Source organism: Gymnoscopelus braueri, assembly GCF_963280865.1.
Source record: "Gymnoscopelus braueri genome assembly, chromosome: 22".
Classification (NCBI taxonomy): domain Eukaryota; kingdom Metazoa; phylum Chordata; class Actinopteri; order Myctophiformes; family Myctophidae; genus Gymnoscopelus; species Gymnoscopelus braueri.
The window spans coordinates 25046837-25069611 of record NC_137624.1 but is presented as its reverse complement, the minus strand read 5'-3'; the positions used below and the strand labels follow the sequence as shown (position 1 = coordinate 25069611).

Here is a 22775-nt window from a genome sequence, read left to right as displayed (position 1 = left end):
TCCTACAACTGGGCAGGCTTCTAAACAGAACAGAGGGCCTTTGCTCCATGTCATTCCCCCTCTCTCAAGCCTTTCCTGTTTCTCTTCTCACTGTCTCACAATAAAGCAGAAATGCTGAGAAGAATTATCTAACAAAGGTCTCTGTTTTTGGAGTAATTTTCCACTCCCAGTTCTCCTTTACAAAAAATCTGTTTCCTGAAGTCCTCTTCCACAACTGTCCATTCCTTTGCCCAAAGCATCTCTTTCTATTCATTCATTCCTTTTGTGTGTCCATATCAAATGTAGTGCCAATTGTCCAACTCAGTGTTGTGCAGCCATTCCTGATGGAGATCAATTGGGTGTATACATAGAAATATATAACTTTCAACATTCTTAGGGATCTCCTTTGCAGCCCTGGCGCAGATCAGTTGGTAGTTAGTTCTCTTTTCTCCTGTATGGTGCTGCTTAGTTCCTGGTTACACATTTCTGTGCTCTGCTTTCTTTCACATCTGAATGAAGGAACCCCTTTTTAAGGGTACCTTCCATTGCCTGAAACTTGTTCTTTGCCTTTGTCATCTATCTATACGTTTTTAGTTTAGTATACGTTTTAGTTCTTTTGACTATGTTATTCTTTCTGTTGCTGTTGGAAGTCATGGCTGCCAGCTCCCACCTGATATCATGCGGGAGTCCCAAATGCTCCAGACCGTCCTGAATAACTGCTAGCTTGCATAACGTCTTCAGACTAGGACTAAGGTCTAAGATGTACAGGTCATCAGGACTGTATCCTCCAAAGAAGATGATACGATCTCCCACCATGCAACAGCACATCCGGTACATCCGTGAACACGGGCCTTTCCCCCGTGGCTTTACGTTCATCCAGGAGAAGGTCTCTGGATTGAATTTCCACACATCGTAGAAGGTCCGGTCCAGATGACAGTTGTCACCACCAAATATGTACAGCTCGCCTTTGTAGGCAAAGGCTGAATGACCCTCACGTCCTTCAGGAAGAAGCTGTGCAGAAGGTGTGCTCAGCCAGCAGTTGGTCTCCGTGTCAAACACTCTGATGGTTTTACTGGGCTCGTTGATCTTGACCTGGTCCCCATGGCCCCCAAATACATACATCTTCGTCCCGATCATGGTGGCAGAGTGACATTCCGAAGCAGGAGCCGGAGTGCCTCTGGTGTTAATTAAATTCCAGACCATTGTGTTGGTGTCCAGCTTGTGGATGTCATTAGTGTATCCAGTCAGCTTGTCGAATACTCCAAATATATACATGATCTTACCCGAGACACAGGCCGAGTGGCCACGCCTTGCCTGTGGGACAGTCCCAGAAACCTTGGGCTTGAACCATCTGTGGGTGTCGACATCAAATGCATAAAGCACATTACAGGACTCCCCATTGTCAGTAAAACCCCCCCAGATGTAGATGATAGCTTCCATCAGCACAGCTGTGTGGCCGTAGCGCTTGGAGGGAACCTGAAGGGGATGTTCTCTACTTTCAGTTGTCACTGGGGGCAACGTCAGCCAGCGCAAAGAGATTGTGTTGAAGACAAGTACACCGATCTGACTCCCACCAGTCTTGTACCCTCCAAAGGAGTACACCTTGTGGCCCACTGCCACAGCGGCATGCAAGGTTCTATATGGTCGTCCTTTCAGCTGCAAAGCCCAGCATAACATACCGAAGAGCAGAAAACAGCAGATACAGACAAGTCCTTCTGGAATATTGCTTTTTAAAATAATAGTGTGACATTGTGCGCGCTACCACTTATATTGGCACAGCAACACTTAAATGTCACGTGAAGGCCGACCAATCTGCAAAGCTCATGCCTGTTGACCTCCCTAATATGGGAAGTTGATCACCATTGCTACCCGACACTCATACAGATCTCTTCAGATTGTCACTGTGTCTAGCCCAAAATATGTAAATTATGATGGAAGGAAATCTGGACTTTGAAATACAGACTTGTTCATTAAAAACACACAAGGTTTAATCTGGACACCAGATATATTGTCTGGTCTAGCCCAAAATATATATATTATGAGTGGGGGGGGGGGGGGGGTTATGAAAAACACAAGGGGATATAATCTGGACTAGTGAAGTATATATATTCTGGGCTAGCCTGTTTTATAACCCATACTTGCCAGATTATGCTCCGGTATAAAACAGGCTAGCCCACTTGAACTCACTCCAATTAGGGCTGTTACACCTGTAAGAGCAGATCTAAGGGGCTACATGCTTCACGTCCGACGTCCGAACTAGTTTGGATAGGGTATGTTAGAACTACAAAATGACGTCAATAAGAAGTTCTTATGGGCGGTGGTCACCCCAGCCTACTATGTTTTTACTATCCGAATTGTGTTCGGACGGCTCCGACAGTGTGATTGGTGGGTGGTCACTGGTCATGATATATTTATTTTTCATTTCCGCATTCAGACCAGGCTATTCTGTCAGCAGTGAAAGCAGAGGGAACAGACGTTGGCTGTGGACTCCTCAGCCAACCTCAGTGAGGAATCTACAAACATCTCAGTTCCCCTCTAGTGACCTTGAGTTACATAAATACAAACTGTCGCAATTTCTTTTTTAACATCCATACCTCTGTGACAAATGTCCAATATCCAGGTGTCAGAACTGTTTGGTTGGCAGTATGGAGAATGAAAGGTGTCTTGTTGTCAAAAATAACTTTCTTCTTATACGCCATATAGAAGTTTTTATGGTGGTAGCAAACATGCATCGATTAGCTCAATACCAACAGGTCTGTAGTTGCATCTAGGCTCTGAGTCTAATTAGTTTGACAGAGACCAGGTGTGACTGCTAAATCAGCCATCACCCACGCCACATAGACAAAATCTCACTGCCATGAGGATGCTGCTGATCCCCACACTGCTGGGGCTGATAGCCAGACTGTCTGGCTGCTCCTCATCAGGGCCACTCATCATCCCAGCCAATGCACCAATGTGACAGGGCTCAGACAACAGCAGGATTTTGGACCATAAACCTCTTTTTATTTCCAGTGATTACTGAAACTGCTTGTTATAAACTTGTCTTGTAGAACCAGCAAGGGCAGATGTAGCATGTCAGCCATCAACCACACCACAGTAAACAAAAGTGCAATCTAAAAATAAAGCCATTCATGGGAAAATAGCCTATATTTTCATATATTGTTGCGGTCGGGCAGAAACCTCGTAATTCCATATTTCAGCTTTCTTGTTTTTTTGGTAAATGAATGCCCTATTTCATCATACAAGAATGTCGCACAAAAGTTGTGAAAATAGCAGATATACAAGCTCATGCTTGTAGATCGGCTATTTTCATTATCTACAAATGTTTACAATTAAAAAAAAAAAAAACGGTTTTGAACATAATAAGGTTTCCACACCAAAGCTGTGAATAGACAACGTGCTGATGCTTGTATCGCATGGTCCTTTAATCTCATTGTAAAACTGAAAAGAAAAGCTGTCCAATTCACTAGCAAGAATAGCTGTGCTCTTGAGTTCAAGGGATCTGCTGTAGGTCTTTCTGGGAGCCTGAATGAGAGAATCTGTACAGGGAGCCAACCTCTTCAGGATGCCAAGCAAGGGAGCATTTGTATTGTGCTAATCCATTGTTGTCACTTGCAGGTGCTTTGAACATTTGTTTGGGAATGCTGATGTTCTATTACACACTCTTATATCTCAGTGATGATTGTGCTCTGACAGATCATCTAAAGACTGCATTACTGTTCCAATGTGCGGCTTTTCTTGGATGTCAGTCACTATCTGTCAAGGCAGTGCAGTGTGTGTAGATTCTCAGGAGGACAGAACCCATCTTTTTAGCTCTGATCATCCAGCTAGTTTAAAGGGACTACAACATGAATTTTAACCTTTTCTTCTTTTTTTGTGTGTTTTTGGTCTCCCCTACCTCTCTTCTATCCCCAAAAATACCCCAGTTTGAACACTCAGGCTTTCACAGCAAATCTGGGGTTTTCTGTAAATTGGTCTCAAAACAGGCCAAACTGATTTGCACCCTGACGTGACGTCACGTCAGGGTACAATCCCTCCCGTTTTTCAGTTCCAACCAAAAAAAACCCACACAGAACCAGGAGATAACATGCATACAAACTGTCTCAATAGCGCCCCGTGCCAAACAGGACAATGTGGTATTGCAGGTGAAAGTGCTTTATAAGCCAGAGAGAAGTTAGTTGGAATGAGTTGAGACTTGATTTAGGCTCAAACCTTTTGAAAAACGTTTGAGGGACACAAACAATATGATATTAATTATTTTATTTATTTTTTTCAATTCATGGTGTGTAGATCCTTTAAGCCTCCAGTTGGTCAGTTGTTGGTCGATTGGTCTGTCTCTCCACAATTTGAATGCACAAACTGACTGCTGGCTACAGTTATAGATTATGTGCACATTTAGCTAGAAAAAAGGGGGATTGTTTTATTTTGAAGGCAGCCATGAGTGAATTAACTTGTAGGTTTTAGCCCTGCTAGCAGCAGGGTTCTACGGATGGCAATGCCGGTAGGGAGGTTGTTGGACCGACAAACAAAATACTTCATAAGCTGCTGATTTGCGCCATAATTTGTTGTGTTTCATCATGCTCCCCGCTCCCCAGTGGGTTCATCCACCTTGCGCCATGGCCTAATTTCTTTCTTTTGTGTCCTCTGCAAAAATGTGCAATGTGTCTTAGTTGAAGTTTTAAGCAGCTTCGTTCATCTCCTCCAGCATGGTTATGGCACAAAACAGCCACTCACATTGGTCACAGAGAAAAAGCAGGGCTCTATCAGCAAAGAAGAGCAACAGAGACATGTGGCCCAGTCAGTAGCCATCTGGACATGGTTAAAATGCTAGCTGTTTGATGTTATATGTACATGCTATCAAGATTATGTATATGGCCAGCATGATCTGTGCGCCAAGCTTTTTCCCTGTGAAGATTTGTTGCTTCCAGTCCTCTGCATGAATGTTGCTGAAGGTGGAAGAAGATGGGTGGTAGGTGGGTAATGTATTTGGTACAAACACGTCAGGGTCACCATGGAGATTGCCACAAGACACATACCAGAGCACTGTCATTTTATGGTGGATAGCTCTGACACTCAATTCATAAAAAAGAAAAAATGTTAAAAAAAACTGCTTGGTGCAGTTCAGCTAACATGGCATAATACATTGAGCTGAAAAGCATATATAGTGAAACTATTGAGATAAATAATAATAGATTCTCTTTTTTCCATTTTGTTATGACCATAGGGTTAAGACCCCAAGTCGTGAGGGGAGAAAAATAAATGATAAACAATACTACATTAAAAAAAACGAAGGTTTTATTTACAAAAGCAAAAGGAGTAACAACCACTGGGTTACAAGTGATCTGAACAAACAAAAGATACGTATTACAATAACTAAAATGTACACAAAGGTCAATCAAACTAAGAATACTCCACAAGGAAGCCATCAACTTCCATAAGAAAGTTCAAGTCTAATCACGCTCTCAGAGGAAGAGCCTCGATTTACCTATAGTTTGACTGGCAACACACACAATCACACCTATAAAATAACCTATAAACTGGAGCACTCTAAGGCAGCATTCTAGGGCTGTTACTGTTCCTACTATACATTAACGACATGAATGCTGCCTGTAACTGCAAACTGTTCCTGTTCGCTGATGACTCAGCACTCCTGATCTCGGGTGAGGACAAGTTGCAAGTTGAGGAAGCTCTCAGCTCTGAACTCGCCAAAATCCGTACCTGGCTTACCGATAACAAACTGTCACTACACCTTGGGAAAACTGAATCCATTCTCTTTGGGACCAAACATTCCCTCAGTAAGATGAAGGTAAATGACTTCAAGGTCAAAGTCGATGACACAATCATCTCTAGCAAAGAAGAGATTGCCTATTTGGGATGTATTCTTGACAAATACCTGACAGGTGAAAGCATGGCAACAAAGGTGGTCAAAAGAGTAAACCAGATAACCAGATTTATGGGTAGAGTTTCCTCTTTTGTCAACCCTCAGGCCCTCAGGACCCTCTCAGGGGCCCTGATTCAGCCCCTTTTTGACTATCCTTGCTCCTCTTGGTACTCCAACACCTCAGTTTCACTGAAGACTAAGCTTCAAACCTCCCAAAACAAACTGATTCGACTACTTCTCGGACTGGGGCCCATGACCCACCTCTCTCCCACTCACTTTGCCAGGCTGGCTCAGGGTGGAAGACAGGGTTAAACAACTAAAAATGGGACTGGTCTTCAAAATTGTAAATGCAGATTTGCCCGAAATGCCCCCTATACCCGCATATCTGTCTAAATACCTCCAAAAAGTTAGTGACACCCACAGTCACGAAACTAGAGGGAGCGTAAACAACAATCTGGAACCACCCACCCATAAAACAAACATGGGCAAATTCTCCTTCTACTCTCCAACCCCATCCCTCAAAAAATGCAGTTCGCTGGGCTCATTTAAAACAGCCCTAAAAACTCATCTTTCTGGAGGCCATAAGAGGAGGTAGTACCAGTTTCCCGGTAGACAGACGACCCTTTTTTTTGTATATATTTTTTATTTTTCATGCTTTTTTTCTTTTGTACATAGTGGTATTTTTTCTCTGCATTTTTATGTAGATATTTGAACTGTTTGGTTGCTACTATATATGTCTATGAAATTAATTCAAGGACCCCAACGGAAACAAGTCCGCAAGGACTTTTTTGGTCGGACCTTTTAGACAAAAGTATTATAAATGTAACTGTGTTGTTTACATTCTTTTGCCTAATAACATTTTCAATCAATCAAACACACAGGAGAGTACCACACACTCTGGCTGCCAGCGGCCAATTAAAGAGTTTTAGCAGGGTTTCCCAGGTCTTATTCACCTGTTTCCTAGGCTGTGTGTTTTCCACTTCCTGTCGATTTCATTGGATATCATTGGTCATCTGACCAGTTTCATTGGATTTCATTGGATCAAATCGACAGGAAGTGGAAAACACACAGCCTAGGAAACAGGTGACACCAGGCAGTGAGTGGCTGATAAGTAGCGCACCAGTGCTCAATCACTCAGTCACTCACTGCACTGGTGTAATGAGTGGGGAAGGGAGCAGCACCACAAGGAAAAACACACAACAAGAAACAAAACAACCATAACTCCACACCCATAACACATTACAAATAATATACAGGTATACATACATACATTAGGTAGGATACATTTAGGCCTAATATAATTAAGTTAAGGCTTCCACACCTTGTGCATGGTACATTTAAAAAAAAATCCATCAGTATTTTATTCCAACGTTTGATTGAAGGCAACTTATTAGTGATCCATTGTAGAATGAATATGTTTTATGAAAATAAAATAAAATGCGTAGAGCCTCCCTTTACTATTATCAATGATATATTTACAAGGTACAGTATACCCAAGAGGGCAGATACAAGGTCTAATTTCACATTAATTGTCCTCTCCATTTCTTGAACTAGGTAGTTGTGCATTTGTGCACATGACCAGAAACAATGGGTGAGGCTGGCAAACACTGTCAGTTCTGCACTTTGGACACAGCAGGGCAGTATTGGGCTTAAACCTAGGTTGTGCACGATTGATTGCAAATCAATATTTTCCTGGCATTCTCCAGGATGTCTTCACACATCTCCACACCGTCTTTCCCCGACTTTTCTTACATTCCGAGAATATTCACACGAGAGTAGACTTTCAGGACATAAGACACGCTTCTCTGATCATCAGACACTGGTCTCCCGACTATAGCTAAAACTGGTCTCCTGACTAGAATCAAATCTAAATCTGGTAAAGATGCATCTAGTCCAGTGGTTCTCAAACTAGGGTCCAGGGGTCCTGGAGGGGCTCCAGGGGGGTCCCCAGTTAAATGATTGATAGTTCAAAATGGACCCTTACAGCTCAGTAACTCTGAGAGTGTACAAATGGAACGAAATGGACCCTTAGGGGTCCATTTGGTTCCATTTATACACACTATTGTCCTATACCCTCTGGAACAACCGTTCTGATGGCCTGGTGACCTCAACTGTGTCATCTTTTAAAAGCATGATTACTATGACCATATTCTCTCTGGCCTCAGGCCGAGAAATGTGGGGAAAAAAACATTCTCCATCAATTTAGGAGCGTCTGTGGCCAGTTCAGGCGGTACATTGTACAGACAGTCCAGTGGCTCAGTAAATCAAAATGAGCTTGTAGATTACTTGCTGTAGGTGTTTCCTATTTGATAAAGTTAAAGTTTGCAATGAGAAAATAATCAAAACAACATTGATTCTCATACTTATGCCTGACTTCAGGGGCAACTGAAAATAGTTATTTGGAACCTTCTTGCTTGAAATACATAAAAGTACAGAGGCTTTTCTAGTATATATTTTTTTTACATATATCATGAACTCTATGTCTAATGGTAAGTAGGTGCCTTAAGTTTTCTGCCAAATATCAATTCACTTTGATAAACAGTTTGAAACAGAAATAAAAAGCTGTCTCTTATCTATTATAGGTGAATTGGGTTGTTGAAACGAATAGACACAGTGGCTAGATGCTATGAAAACATTTTATAGTAAAGGCCAGATATGGCACTGTACTGGTTGCTCTCAAAGTCAATAGGAACAGACCGGACCAGAGTGAAGGAGGGTACACTGCCTATGATAGCAGTTAATCCCCATGCAGAGATACTGGGCTATAACCTGGCTTCACTTGGTCTCCCTCCCTCTGTCCAACCATCCCTCCCTCCCTGTGTCTATCTGATGGCCCCTCTTTCAGGGCCAGTGCTCTTCAACGCTACAGCAGCTCTCCAGTCATCAGAAACGGCAGGTTTATCTTTATTTAGGTTTCCCAGGACTGACACAGCATCCACTTGAGATAGGCTAAAGAGCTCAAGCCTTGGTGTACTGCTGCCTCTCATAACAGCGGGATATGTTGCCTCGGCTATAGTTACATGCGACTGTGTGTGTGTGTGTGTGTGTGTGTGTGTGTGTGTGTGTGTGTGTGTGTGTGTGTGTGTGTGTGTGTGTGTGTGTGTGTGTGTGTGTGTGTGTGTGTGTGTGTGTGTGTGTGTGTGTGTGTGTGTGTGTTGTTTGACCTCAACTGGTCACAACTTGAAATGGAATGGAACTGACATCACAACTTGAAATGGAATGGAACTGACATTTTTGGAAGATATTATTGGTTTTGGACCACATTATTTACTGATTGTTCACAGCCTAGTGGAACTTCTTTCCAGCTGTATCTTGTGACTTATTTTATTATTTTCTTTGAAGATGTACTAGCAATCTCAATAACGTTACAGAATTGTTAAAAAAAAAAAAAAAAAAACCTTTAATCACATTTATGTCCACTCTCTTTCTTAAAATCCACCACCCAATCTGCAGACTTGGTTCTCTTCTCTTCAATTATCCGTGTGTTCCCAGGGCTGATAAGACTGCTGCCTTTTCTCAGGCTATCTTTTACAAGCCAAAAGGGTACTTGAGGAATGACAGGGCCAACATGACTGACATTAGCTGCTCTTGCCTTAGCACTTTCAGTCTTCCATGTACAAAACTGCTGACAGCTCACTGCCGGTTGAATATTATCAAAAGGGGATTCCTTCAGGATTGTGCATGAAAGTCGCACAGCTTCTCTCAGGAATTTGTGAATTGGTACTGATTGGGTTGATTTAATGTCACATTGTTAGGTTACCTTTTTGTAGAAATTGGCAAAAAGATTTTGGCATTGAAATTATCTTGTGATTACAAGATACATACAGTATTTAGTGATTAGTGCATGTCTGAGGGCCAAAACACTAATTTTGTGTTGGCACAAATGACTGGGATGAAAGTTAACATTATCAAAGTTATGTTAATACTCAAATATGGAACCTCTTTTTGTGTGTTTGACAAGTTGGCAACCAGAAATAGAGACAAGATTGGTTGCTCTACTACCCATTTTGTTTTAGGATATACCCGTATAGTTACTGCTTTGCAGTAAGTATACAGTATACCGTATGTCATGGCAAGACTGTCAATTAGTGACACAGCCTGTCAAACATTTCTTGCAATGACCGCAAAATAGTACTGTCCAGTCAGAAACCTACACTGTGCTCTTTAGATACCCCAATAACATTATATATTGTGTAAATCAAAAGATTAGAGATCAGAAAATAGCAGGTGATTTGTCTTATTTTACTGAACCTATTCTCTGACAAATGTCACAACCATTAAGACATGCTGTCACACATTCATATGCTTGACCACCTGGCTGTTTGACTTGACAATGCATTCCATGCAACAGTTTGCCTCTCAGTGCATATACTGCATGGTGCGTGCAATGGGGTAGAATGTGTCCTTTCCTTCTTTAAATAGCCTTGGATCTAACACAACACTAACCCACTGCCTGAGAGCCAAAACCTCCCATTGGACAGGACATATACTTGAGCCAATGAAACCTTGCTTCATGCTTCAACGTCACTGATGCTGATTTTGGGAGAGATGAAGTGGTACATGCGTGTGGCCAAAGAGCAAAGGATTTAGTATTTATTGATCACTTTAGAAACAATAACCATATCTTATCAACCTGCTGTGGGTTCTCCATTACATAAATATGATGATCTCATTATGCTTTGCTCTCTCATATTGCTTTGCTCTGCCTTATTACCAGCAAAATACTAGTGAATCTTACAAAGTTGATTCGGATAAGCACATATATCTTATAAAATATACTTTGAGAGTACTAAAGAGCTGCATCATCATTACGATCTATCTGAGTCAACGTTGTCTAACTGTAAATCTGCATGCACCTTCTCAGACAGGAAAGAGGCATGTCAAAGGGACTATTACTTACATAGGATACCACAAGACAACCTGCCAGAATGTGATTTACACTCAGTATGCAAAGGATGTTTTTCTATTCCTTTCCTTAGTTTCTTCTTTTTTATTCCTACTGCCTTGCCTTGCTCGCTTTATGTCAGAGTGACTGCAACCCCTCAAAATAGAGTTTGTAAGAATTGTTGTTGTGTGTGTGTGAGTGTGCGTGTGTGCGTGCGTTGTGTGTTGTTAAAGGTTTTAGGCTAACATGTCAAATACCCATAGGGACCCATTGTAGGTTTGGATGTGAATGTGACTGTGACTGTGGTGACAACTGCGTGTCACTGATACATATTGAATACCACCTTTGATGATAATGGGCTGCTGAACTGTACAAAGAAGTGATTTGGAGGAGGAGAGGATGTATATGGGACTCATGTGTGTATGGTTAAGGAGAGGGAAGCATGTTGGCACAGAGCCACAGCTCATTGGAGTAGGACTCAGAGCAGGTTATTTTTGGGGAGGTTCAGGGGCCCGGGACCCAATGAGAAAGCCCTTATAAAGAGGTCCTTTCTGGGTGGGTGGAAAGTGGGTTATCAGGCTCACTGTCACTCCTCGACGGGGCCAACTCGTTTGCATCTAGTCAACACCTTCCACTCCTCTCAGGCAGAGATCCGACACTGGCTTCCTGAACCGACCCTTGGTTTCCTGAGCAGCCTTAACTAATCACCTTGTAATCACTGCCATGTGATTGATAGACCTACTCTTATGCCTCAATTCAATTCAATTCAATTCAATTCAATTCAATTCAATTCAATTCAATTCAATTCAATTCAATTCAATTCAATTCAATTCAATTCAATTCAATTCAATTCAATTCAATTCAGTCTTTTTGGATCTTCTAGGAAAATATCCATAAAGGAAATCACACATTCTTCTCCAAATTCAACCACTGCTTTCTCAACCCTTTCTGTGTTTCTCATCTGTTCTGAATTGCCGAACACACAAATAGTAGGGCTGTGAATCGTCTGCTATCTCACGAATCGATTCGATTCCGATTCTTGGGGTCACGATTCCGATTTTTATCGATTTTTTCAAAACAAACGATTCTCGATTCAAAACGATTCTCGATTCAAAACGATTCTTGATTCATTTATGTAGCTTTTATAATTGTAAAGGTTTTATCAACTGATAATAATGTAAACACACAAAGGTAAATCCAAGATCATTAAAAAAAAAAAAAAAAAAAAACGATTTTGAAAAAATGAGAATCGATTCTGAATCGTCCAACAGTAGAATCGCGATTCGTATTCGAATCGATTTTTTCCGACACCCCTAACAAATAGAGAATAAATTCAGTGTGTATTGCCTCGGCCACTAAATGATTCAACCTCAAGGTTAATGGAAGTTCCATGTATGAATGAGCTAAGATCACTGTTCTGACTGAGATATGCAAGACCTCTTTACTGCTCACACACCTTTTAAGTATGTGTGTGATTTTGTATAGTGTCTGAAGGGGCCCTATTTTCGTCGGTGCCTTACCCATTATCCCTAAACTTCTTTGCCATTTTTGGGCGGTGTAGCCGCCCCTATAAGTGGGGTTGGGACACCTCATTAGCTGTACTGTGATTGGCTCATTAGTACACCCCTAGCTGTACTGTGATTGGCTGACTCTATTGGCTGACTCTATTAAGCACTGTGATTGGCTAGCGAGACACATGATGACATTAATAACCTATAAATAGGATTATGCACTTCCAAAAATCCTTTTTTTTTGGAAGTGAGCTTCCATCACTATGTGTCAATTAGCCGATCTACATCGACACGTTGTGAGCTTGTAGATTGGCACTTTCGCACTGGCGAAAATAGGGACATAGTGTTACTTCTTACAATTGCACCTTAACATTTGTTCAAGGAAATGGCCACAAAAATCTCTATACCCTACATGGTGTCCAAATATTGCCCAATGCTTAATTGATGTAATTTATTTTAAACTTAAAGGAGCACCTCACCCATTTCCAACCTTATCGTTATATAATTGGCCCTCACAAATGCTCATTTGGTACGATTTCTGACACTCTGCGTCTCAGAGGTGGGCTGTGGACAGTCCAGAAACCCATCATGATCATCATCATCAGTTGTCATTTCAACGGGTTGTCATCTCAAACAAGATATACAATTTTTATTTTTAAATGTATTGATGCAACAATGGCTTCCACTTCAGCTTGCTAACTTTTCAAGACGAGAAAGGCTTTAGTTTTCTTTAGCTTGGAATCCCCACTTACTATGTCATTGGTAAGCAGGTTTCTGAACTGTCCACAGCCCATGCAGAGTGAGACAGAAATGGCACCATATTAAAATGAACATTAGTGTGGATAATTATATAAAGATAAGGTTGAAAATGGGTGAAGTGCTCCTTTAACTATTTAAGCCATCCATACTTCAACATACAACGAATAGCAAAAATAGATCTATAAAGTCAAATCCATTCATCTTACAATAAAAAAGAGTTCACCTATAATAACATGCCCACATAGGGACGCCAGGGTGAAATTGGTTAAACAATATTACTGTCTGCATACAATTAGTCAAAATATCTTTTATAAAACAGACATTTTGTTTGCTTTTATTTGAGGCATTTTGAAGTGTCATTACCACATCTTCCCTTTCTTCTCCTCTCTTTACCCTCCTCTTCCCTTTCATTTTCTAAGGAATGTTTTCCCAGACTCTCTTTTCACCTCCACAAGCTCTCTGTCTCTCTGTGGTTAAGCACTTCATTTGTCTTCTACGGGATCAGAGAAGCACTGGAAATCAAAATAATCACCGGCCAATGAAGCAGGAGAAGCTAAAAGACAAGCGCAGGTTAACAAGACGTCAAGACGTTTTTCAAATACAGATGTTTTAGAAAGGTGGTGTAGGGGAACTTATAGTGAGTTTTTTTTTCCACACATGAAGCCTAGTGCCCCTATTCTGGCATATCATAAGAGGTGAACATTCGGCGAAAATAGCAAATCTACCAGTTCGGTGTAGAGGGGGAAAACAGAGGGAACCAAAGTGTAGACCCCTGGGAACCTGGTCAATATACCACTTAAACCCATAGCATTCTGGGCATGTCATAACATTCAGCACAAATAGGCATACGTGGCAAAAATAGCCGACCTACAGGTGTGTTCGGAGAAGAAATTTGATGTACCGTGATAAAAAGAGGGGGGAATGTATAAAGCCCTGAGGGACCCTGGTCATTGAAGTATAGTTGGGTTAAGTGGTTAATACTTGTGTTTAGCATTTTCTGTGATATTAATTTCTAGTTTTCACATATGGTAAGTAAACTGTTCATTTTCAAAAACATTAATCCTATTATTAATATTCTTAAGGTGTTAATCAAAAAGGTTTGTTTCATGTTGACTAAAGAACATTATTGAAAATCTTTTCACAAGATCTATTGGAAGCTTAGATATGCCTTCATAAATTCATTGCATACCTTCTGCCAGGGAGCATTATTTTTCATGTCACTCCTTTGTCCCAAATCCACATTTCTCTGATTGATTTGGCATCATACATCCTAAAGACTTTACATGTCACTGTTTTTTTTTTAAAGGTAGCCTGTGTAGGATTTTCTCTAAATGTATCATTGTTAAGTGAATTTTCATAATGCACTACAACTCCAGTAGGGTGCATTTTGCTGACATAATTTCAATATTTTTAATGAATTATGTGGCTTAGATTATACATAATGTTATTCGGATTATGTTATAAAATAAGTTTGAACTATTCCCACTTGTGAGATATTAAGTCCCAATTTGAACTGTGGTAAAAACATGTCTTAACTAATATTACTGTATGTGTTCCATTGTAATTGTTATTGCCTCTATAAATGTTTATAAAGAGCTGCTGCATTCAGAAGGTGTTTTATAGAAACCAATGTTTAACAGAACTGAACCTCTTGCCCTCATGAATTAATTAAGTTATGTGACCATAGGCTACTTAAATTCTTGCAGTAAATCCATTTCATACTGTTGGAATAATGGCTCAATGCATATAAAAAGTAGCATTGTAAGCCCATCAGAATCCAATTGTTGCCTGTTGTGGGGTGATCATCGGGCATTAGCAACCACAGTTCACCTATTTGCCAGAGGATGGTGCTACAGTCTTTGTCCCTGCTCATGCAGAGAAAGGTGAAACCTAGTGACCTGACCTTGTCTAACGCCCATATCCATCAGATCCGGAGTGGGTCTCAAATAGCTATAAGATTAAGAATTCCTACCTGAGAGGTATTGTTTGTAGAAGTGCAATTAATGAGGAAACCAGTCAAATATTTAACAATGCACGCAGCATCTTTAAAAAAAAGTGGTCATGCTTTTCATTAACATTGTGTACAACTGAGAGGTTTGTTTGTTAAAAATTCTGTTCTTTGAAACCCAATATGTAACCACCTGGAAATCTAACAGGTTATATACTTCACATCTGGTGCCGTGAGTAATATGCATGTGGAAGAGCGAACGACCTACAGCTATGGAGGCCGGGAAGAGGAGGAAGGAGGCGGGGTCGTCGTACCCTTTTCCATAAGGAAACTTTAGTGCCGTGATAGCTCGAGCCTCATTTTCTCATCTCTCTTTCTGTCTTTGCTTTTCCTCTCTCTCCCTCTCTCCAGACCCTGGATGGCACGCAAGGCCTTCACCACCACCACCGCAGCATGGCGCCAAGAGGGAGCAGAGGTTGTGTGTGTGTGTGTGTGGGTGGGTGTGTGAGTGTGCGTGTGTGTGTGTGCGTGTGTATGCGTGTGTGTGTGTGTGTGCGTGTGCGTGCGTGCGTGCGCGCGCGTCACGTGTGTGTGCGTGTGTGTGTGTGTGTGTGTGTGTGTGTGTGTGTGTGTGTGTGTGTGTGTGCGTGTGCGTGTGTGTGTGCGCGCAAGGCGCGTGCGTGCGTGCATGTGTGCGTGCGTGTGTTCTTGTGAGGGCCAAACGTCCCCACAAGTAGTAGAAATTTGAGAAATGGTTGTTTAATGGTTAAACAATATTTTTTAGATTAAAAACAAAATGTGATAAAGATTCTGCTTGGGGTTAGGATATAGGCATTCAGAGGTTTAGGCGTTAGGGTTAGAGTTATGCCTGATTTGTACTTAGTTGTATGCCAGTGTCACGCACGAAAATAGCAGATCTACAAGCTCACAGGTCGGCTATTTTCCTCTAGGGTTAAAAATGACGAAAAAAGGCATTCATGAAATCACTATCCTAAAATGTTGATGTCCTCTTAAGTATAGTAATACAAACGCGTGCGCATGTGTGTGTGTGTGTGTGTGTGTGTGTGTGCATACGTGTACGTACGCATGCTGGCCTGGTTGGAAGGCCAAGACCCCGGATATGCTGGAAGTGTATAGTGGACAGGGGCCAGACAGGATTTGACCTCCTGGAGGAGGCCCCAACTGGCCCTATAGGACAAGTGACCATCAGTCAACACCTTAGGCCCCGCCCACAGCCCCACCACTAGAAAACCACAGCAGGATTAGGCCCACGGCCAAGCAAGCCAACATGTTGGGAAATATCAGCTCTTTCTTTTCATTCATCTTCTCAGTAAATGACCACATCAACATCAAGATCGCTCTGGTTCAACAACATTTGGGCTAAGCGTCTTCGTGAGGCATATGCTTACTGACAAGAGGAAAATAAACAGGTCACAGATGATACTGCTATTCACATTATTTGTTGATTGTTACAAAAGCCTGCAAAGGCTTGACTCTTTTCCAGGTTAGATAGCATGGATTTCTAAAAATATTGGTCTGGTACAATAGACGAATTTGCTGGTATGAACACAATTTTGTGTTCATTCAACTTTACTCGTCAACTTTACTTTTTAATGGCCTTAATCCAGACCAGTGAATTGCAATTAGTGGACATGGTTATTTATTAGTGTTTTGAACCCCACAGTAATTTAGTAAAGACGCTTTCATGACTCCCACCTCATGGTCACAGGAGATCAAAGCTCTGGCTTGATTTCTCTGGTCTAGGCTGTCCAGGGTCCAGCCAGGACTTCGGACAAATGACCAACAGGTCAGGATCTCAGTTCCGCTGAGGCTGGAGGCCAAGGGCCTGAAATTGACATTAGACTGATACCACTGTGTTGCAATTATAGTAGAACATTGATGCATGACAATGTGAGACAAAGCCTTTTGATGTTTTCTTGTTAACTAGTGAGTTGACGGTGGAGGTGATGATGATAAGAGAAAAGTAGTTTTTTTGTTCAAAACATTGCACATGAATCCGATTTAATTCTGTAATTATAGTAGGCTACATTTGTTGGTAACGATTGTTTGTGAGGTCACTTTTTGCTAGTTTGAGATGTTACTTTGTGAGTTAAAATGGTGCCACACTGCTGTAATATATTTTATGATGTGGCAAATAAACAGTCAGCAAACATCTGGTAGAAATGGAAAGTTTACTTTAAGTTAACTATTTTTTAGACAAAACAAGAATACTGTAATGTATGCTTTCTTGTTGGACACAAATATTTCTACTTCATAAATGTACTGTTCATTCTATGTGAAGTAAATTATTACATTTAATTAAGATGAAGAAAGAGTCTATCAATACACCCTGTTGATGACCTGATATGAAACAGGCAGTTCTTGGGATTGCAGAGTTTAGTGTTTTCAATACTGACCATTTTTTATTTCACCATTTGACTATACAGGTTAATCTCCATTCAGTGGTGACTGAGAGTTTATAGACATATGATCACTGCATTGGTTTGCCTGTGTCTGGGAAAAAAAAGTGCTAAAGGTGCTAATTAACAGAGCTGTCAGTGGTTCCTTGAAGTGAAGAGAAGCTGCCGATAAGTGGAGTGGCTGGTAGAGGGAAAGCGGGCAGGGCCTCTAAGCCATCTGGACCTTGTTCTCCTAGACGGCGGGACTGTGGCACAAAATACGGTATGGAAAAATATGAAATATATCAAGTCCATAGAAGTATATTGAATAAAGGCTTGACACACCATGAAAAGTGATCAAGGTATGAATTGATGTTTGCAGTGTACTGTAATGATTGAAGGTAAACTCACTTACAGGTGTGCTGACACTCTGAATAATGCTTTGGAACTTCAAGCTTGTTAGACCGGTGCTCAATATCATTATAGCATTTTAAATTCCGGGAAGGATATCCTGTCTGCACGCACATAAAGCAACAGCCAACCAATATTAGTTGTCACAGGGATACATATATTTTTTTGTTATTTGTCATATTTCTCAAGAAGCAATTTGACCTGTTTTTACTCTTCATTTTCCGACACATTTCCACCACAATGTGTCAGAATGTAGAAAGGTAGAATGTAGAAAAACATAGTAGGTATACTGTATGTGCAAGAAACCAATCAACAAAACAAATACGTTAAATAATTTGATTGAACACCTGAATTGTTGTATTAAGTATTGGAATCAATTTGGAATGCCACAAAGCCCCAGTAAATATTCTGGTCATGGATAGAGTAGCCTATATAGTATGTACTGTAGCCTATATAGTGTAATACATGGGGGGTCATCATAATGCAGAACTCATTGCACAGGATTGCATTATTGTTTAAATACCACATAATGGCAAATCAATAAACTATGATGTAATTAATGTGTACAATGGTAAAAGGACAAGTTTAGTTTCCCTCCATCTGAGTGACCGGTTTAGCGGTGTAACTGTGGCGTTGTTAATGTGTTATCTTGTGACACTGGAGGGCCAGCCTTGTCTCGTACAGGTAATCAACCATCATTCTTTCATGAGGCTGTGAGTGTTCAGGGAGAGACTCTGTATCTCCCCTGCTGCTTCTGCCAGCAATACATCCTGCTACACGTTGGCTAACATGACAACTGCACTCCCTCCACGCTCGTTGCGCCTGAGCACGCTACTCCGTCTCTTGACATGATAGGTCAAGTCAGAACCCTGGCAGTTATAATATGGTATGTGAACATGCTTCATTGAAGCTGGAATACACAGTCCAAATCCTCAGTGTTAATGTGGACTCCGAAGAGTGTACAAATGGATCAAATGGAGACATTTGTACTCTCTCTTCGGAGTTAAAGATTTTCCAGTGTAGGGATTTTAACAGATTGCAAGGGCTATTGAAAGGGCTATTGAAATATACCTTGTGTAGTAAAGCATCATGAAATCAATAATTATGCAGTAGACTTCACTGTATACAAGAGGAGGAGCAGGGTTCTGGTTTATGGTTGTGTTGTTTTAAGGATGTTTTTTTTGTTACAGTGGGGGGAGGGGATTATCTTTGTAGAAACTAAATATTTTTACAAAGATAAAATTGTGTGTTCGGTAAAACAAACATGGACTCTGTCAAACTTTAGAAGTTTTATATTTTAAATGCATACTAAATAGATAATTCACTTCATATCTTGAGTTATTAATTAAAAACTAGTATAATAGATACATTTACATGAAGGTGATTTTGAAGCAGGGGAAGGAAGAGAACATTTTAAGTTTACTCCTTTGAAAATCATTTTTCTAATCGGTTAAGAACAAATAACAACATTCCAAAAACATTAACTTTCCACACAGATTTATTGCCTTGTTCTGTTTTGCATGGACATCTGTGAAGTTTGTGATGGAACTCAGGAATACAAATCTACTGAAGAATTAACTCTTCTAGTCACTAATTAAAAAACATATTCATTTACATTTACTTAAGTTTCCTGCATGAAGTACAGGTATATGATGAGATCAGAATTAGAGTAGAAGGCTAATTCAACGATTGGCTGCCAGCAGCATTTAACCAAGAAACCTAACATTTGAATACATATTTTATATAATGGACATTCTAATGGTCAGAAAATTGCTATTAACAATTTAACCATTAAAATAAACTGTGCAGCAAGCAACCTTTACGGCTTTTCTGTTTTTTTTTTTTTAAGATAACTATTGGCACTTACAACACCGATATCATATATTGGCAATTTATATGGTAAAAGCTGACAAACAAACAAAGCTTTTGCTTGTTTTTGAATTTTGGTTATAATACTACTAACTTAAATATCAATAAGGTGTCATCTAATACAGAGCTGTGTGTTTTCTAAATTAGTATTCATAATTCATTTGTGCAGCTAAACCCGAGGTTGGCATGTAGGTCAGTTTATTTTTAAAAAATGGTATACTATATACTATAAAAAATGGGTCAATTTGTATACACCATCAGGGTTAAATGAACACTCAGGATTTTACTGGTGCATGTCTCGTCTGTATGCGTGTGCTCGTTGGTGTGCTGGTGTGCATGCGGCATGTATTGTCAGTGTGGTATTAAAAGGTTGAAATGATATCCAGAGCCAAAGACATCAAACACCAGAGGCCAGTTGAGTTATGGCACATCGATCGACTTCAAGAACAAAGGGAGCAATGTAAAGGAAGGGGATGGAAATAGTGGAGGAAAGAGATAGATGAAGGCGACAGAAGACAAGCAGCCCCGGCCTGCAGGGTCTGCAGTGAATTCTGTGCACAGGGTCTGAGCCGAGGCTATAGTATGGGGGGTTTATGTCAGTCAAGGTCCGGGGGAAAAAAGTTGCTCCCTTGAGAAAAAGGAGTGGAGAGAAAAAGAGAGCGAGAGAGAGAGATGCCGAGGGATGTGTGGTGGGGCACTGCAGGTCCAGATGAGGGGTGACATTAACCAGGTACCCTCCTTGTCCAGCTGTTAATACATCCTCCTCTCCCCTCCTCATTCAATACATACTTTTTATTTTTATCAGTCAGAACCCAAAAGCCATCATCATCCACATGAGTTGTTGTGCGCATTGTGAACATAACAAACACTTAAAAAAAAAGATCTCTTTCATTGAAGATGTTGGGACTGGGAGTCAGTTTATTCATAGCTAGATATAAAGCCTACACGGGTCACTTTTTACACTCTCAGGGTTACATTAACACTGAGGATTTTACTGTGTACTTACTCCCCCAATATGTCTTCAGACAATTCCCCTCCGATGATTCCAACCATCACCATCACCATCACCATCACCATCACCATCACCATCATCACCACCACCACCACCACCATCACCACCCACCACACACACACACACACACACACACACACACACACACACACACACACACACACACACACACACACACACACACACACACACACACACACACACACACACACACACACACACACACACACACACACACACACACACACACACACACACACACACACACACACACACAGTGAGCAGGTGCTGCTGTCGTGCTGCTGTCGTGCGTGTGCAGAGCTTGTGAGTTGCTGCCTGTCCGTCTCTGTTTTTTTTTTTTCTTTCTTTTTTAAAGCTATTACAGTTCTTCTGGGCAACATGTCTAGATGGTGATGAACTACCAGACCCTCCCTGGTTATCTAGACTTCCTTTAGAGTTTCACTGAGAGCCAGATGTACCAATTTATCTTCATCTTTCCTCTCTTTGAGTCTAGATTGAAGTTGGAGGCCACTTTACTTTTCATTACACATCAAAACTTAAGAGGATTTGTTGTTATGAAGAAATCATTGTTTCAGGCAGATGTGTTGAGTCTGTTTTCACCGTAACCTTTTTCCAAAGACTGCATGCAAAAAAAAATACACTCAAAAAACTGAAGCCGTCAACACGATAGAATAATAGAAACCTGAACTGGTCAGATTATGACACACAAAGTGTGACCCATACTAGCAGCTAAGGCTTTCTTCATGTGCACATGAAGGTTTAATTTCCTCAAGCCATATTAACGCTAATGCACTTGAGATGTACTTGAATAAAAAAAAGCTTTCACATCAAAGAGGGCCTGAGTGTGAGCTGAGTGGAGATGGGAGTCCTTGCACCGGTGTAAGTGTCAAGCAGTCTTTTTAAAAGGTCCACACTTCAGATTATTAAATATTCAAGACCCTCCAGATTTGTATTTGTATCCAGTTATGTTGCAGATTGGGTAGTCTATTCCATTTATTTAATACCTATTGGACCTCAATGACCATTTTACGTATTCAATGTTAATTTAAAGATCAAATACTGAGCAGGGCTTAAAGCATTTATATATGGAAAATATATATGGAAAACAGAATGCACAGAAATGTCAGAAATGATTAAAAATAAATTAATAATAATAATAATTAATTCAAGAAAACAGGGGGCACATCAAGAACCTTAGAACCTCCATCGTAAATAAGGACTATATATAAGTTGCCTTACACCATAGGAGGAGGCAGGAAAAAAGAAGACTTACAAGTTTACACATTTCAGACAGCATCATACTTGGTGATGACAGATCACAAGCTAAGATCTTTGGGGGGGGGGGGGGGCAAACTACTACGGCAAGGAACACGTCTTGTTTGAGTAAGCAGTATGCCTGCTATTATGCTTGAACAAGGCAGACTAAAGCCCTATACAGGCTATACTTCATCGTACAACAGTGTAGAGTGCATAAAATAGCCGATCTACAAACCCACATACACGATGGCGGTATGCCGTGTATTGAGCTTGTAGATTGGCTATTTTGGGGCGCTCTGCACCTTCTACGAGAGAGTATAAATGAATTATTGCTGACCTTTGATTAAAGAGTGGGAGAAAACCGTCCAAACCGCTGGTGTGAGCCGTGTCATCTTAATTATACCATATGGTTCTGCCTCCATTCCTAATGATTGCTTATTTGGAGAAATATGCCACCACAGAATTATGTACGGTAACAAATCTGTCTGACAGCAAACCCCTCAAAGGCTTATATGAAGCAGGAATGATGATGCAAACCAGCAAAATATCTCACTTTCCTGCTTTGCAAAGCCGTTGCAAACATTTGGAGTCTATTCAGGCATCATGTGAACTTTTCATGTACTGTAGCTACTGCTATATTTTTTGTTCTTTGAAAAATACATTGGCAGGCATAGCTCGTTAGAGGCCCGAGAATAGGCCTATGATTAAATATAAATGATACTGTATTCTAGCCTATACTATAAAAGCAATAGCAATTATAGTAAATTATAGTCGATTTGCTTTCTGGATGAACCATGTTTTCCCATAACTATAATTAGTTATACTGTGTTTTTCCCCCCCTTT

The 22775-nt window shown here is 40.7% G+C and overlaps 1 protein-coding gene across 1 annotated transcript; it reads right to left on the bottom strand.

Annotated features, from left to right (window-relative positions):
- Nucleotides 1–555: 555 nt before the first annotated feature.
- LOC308078912 (kelch domain-containing protein 3-like) lies at nucleotides 556–2913 on the bottom strand (the record flags this gene model as incomplete). Its single annotated transcript, XM_080420253.1, has 2 exons — nucleotides 556–1635; nucleotides 2833–2913. 2 exons carry the CDS (start codon nucleotides 2911–2913, stop codon nucleotides 556–558), a joined length of 1161 nt encoding a protein of 386 aa, XP_080276379.1.
- Nucleotides 2914–22775: the final 19862 nt, after the last annotated feature.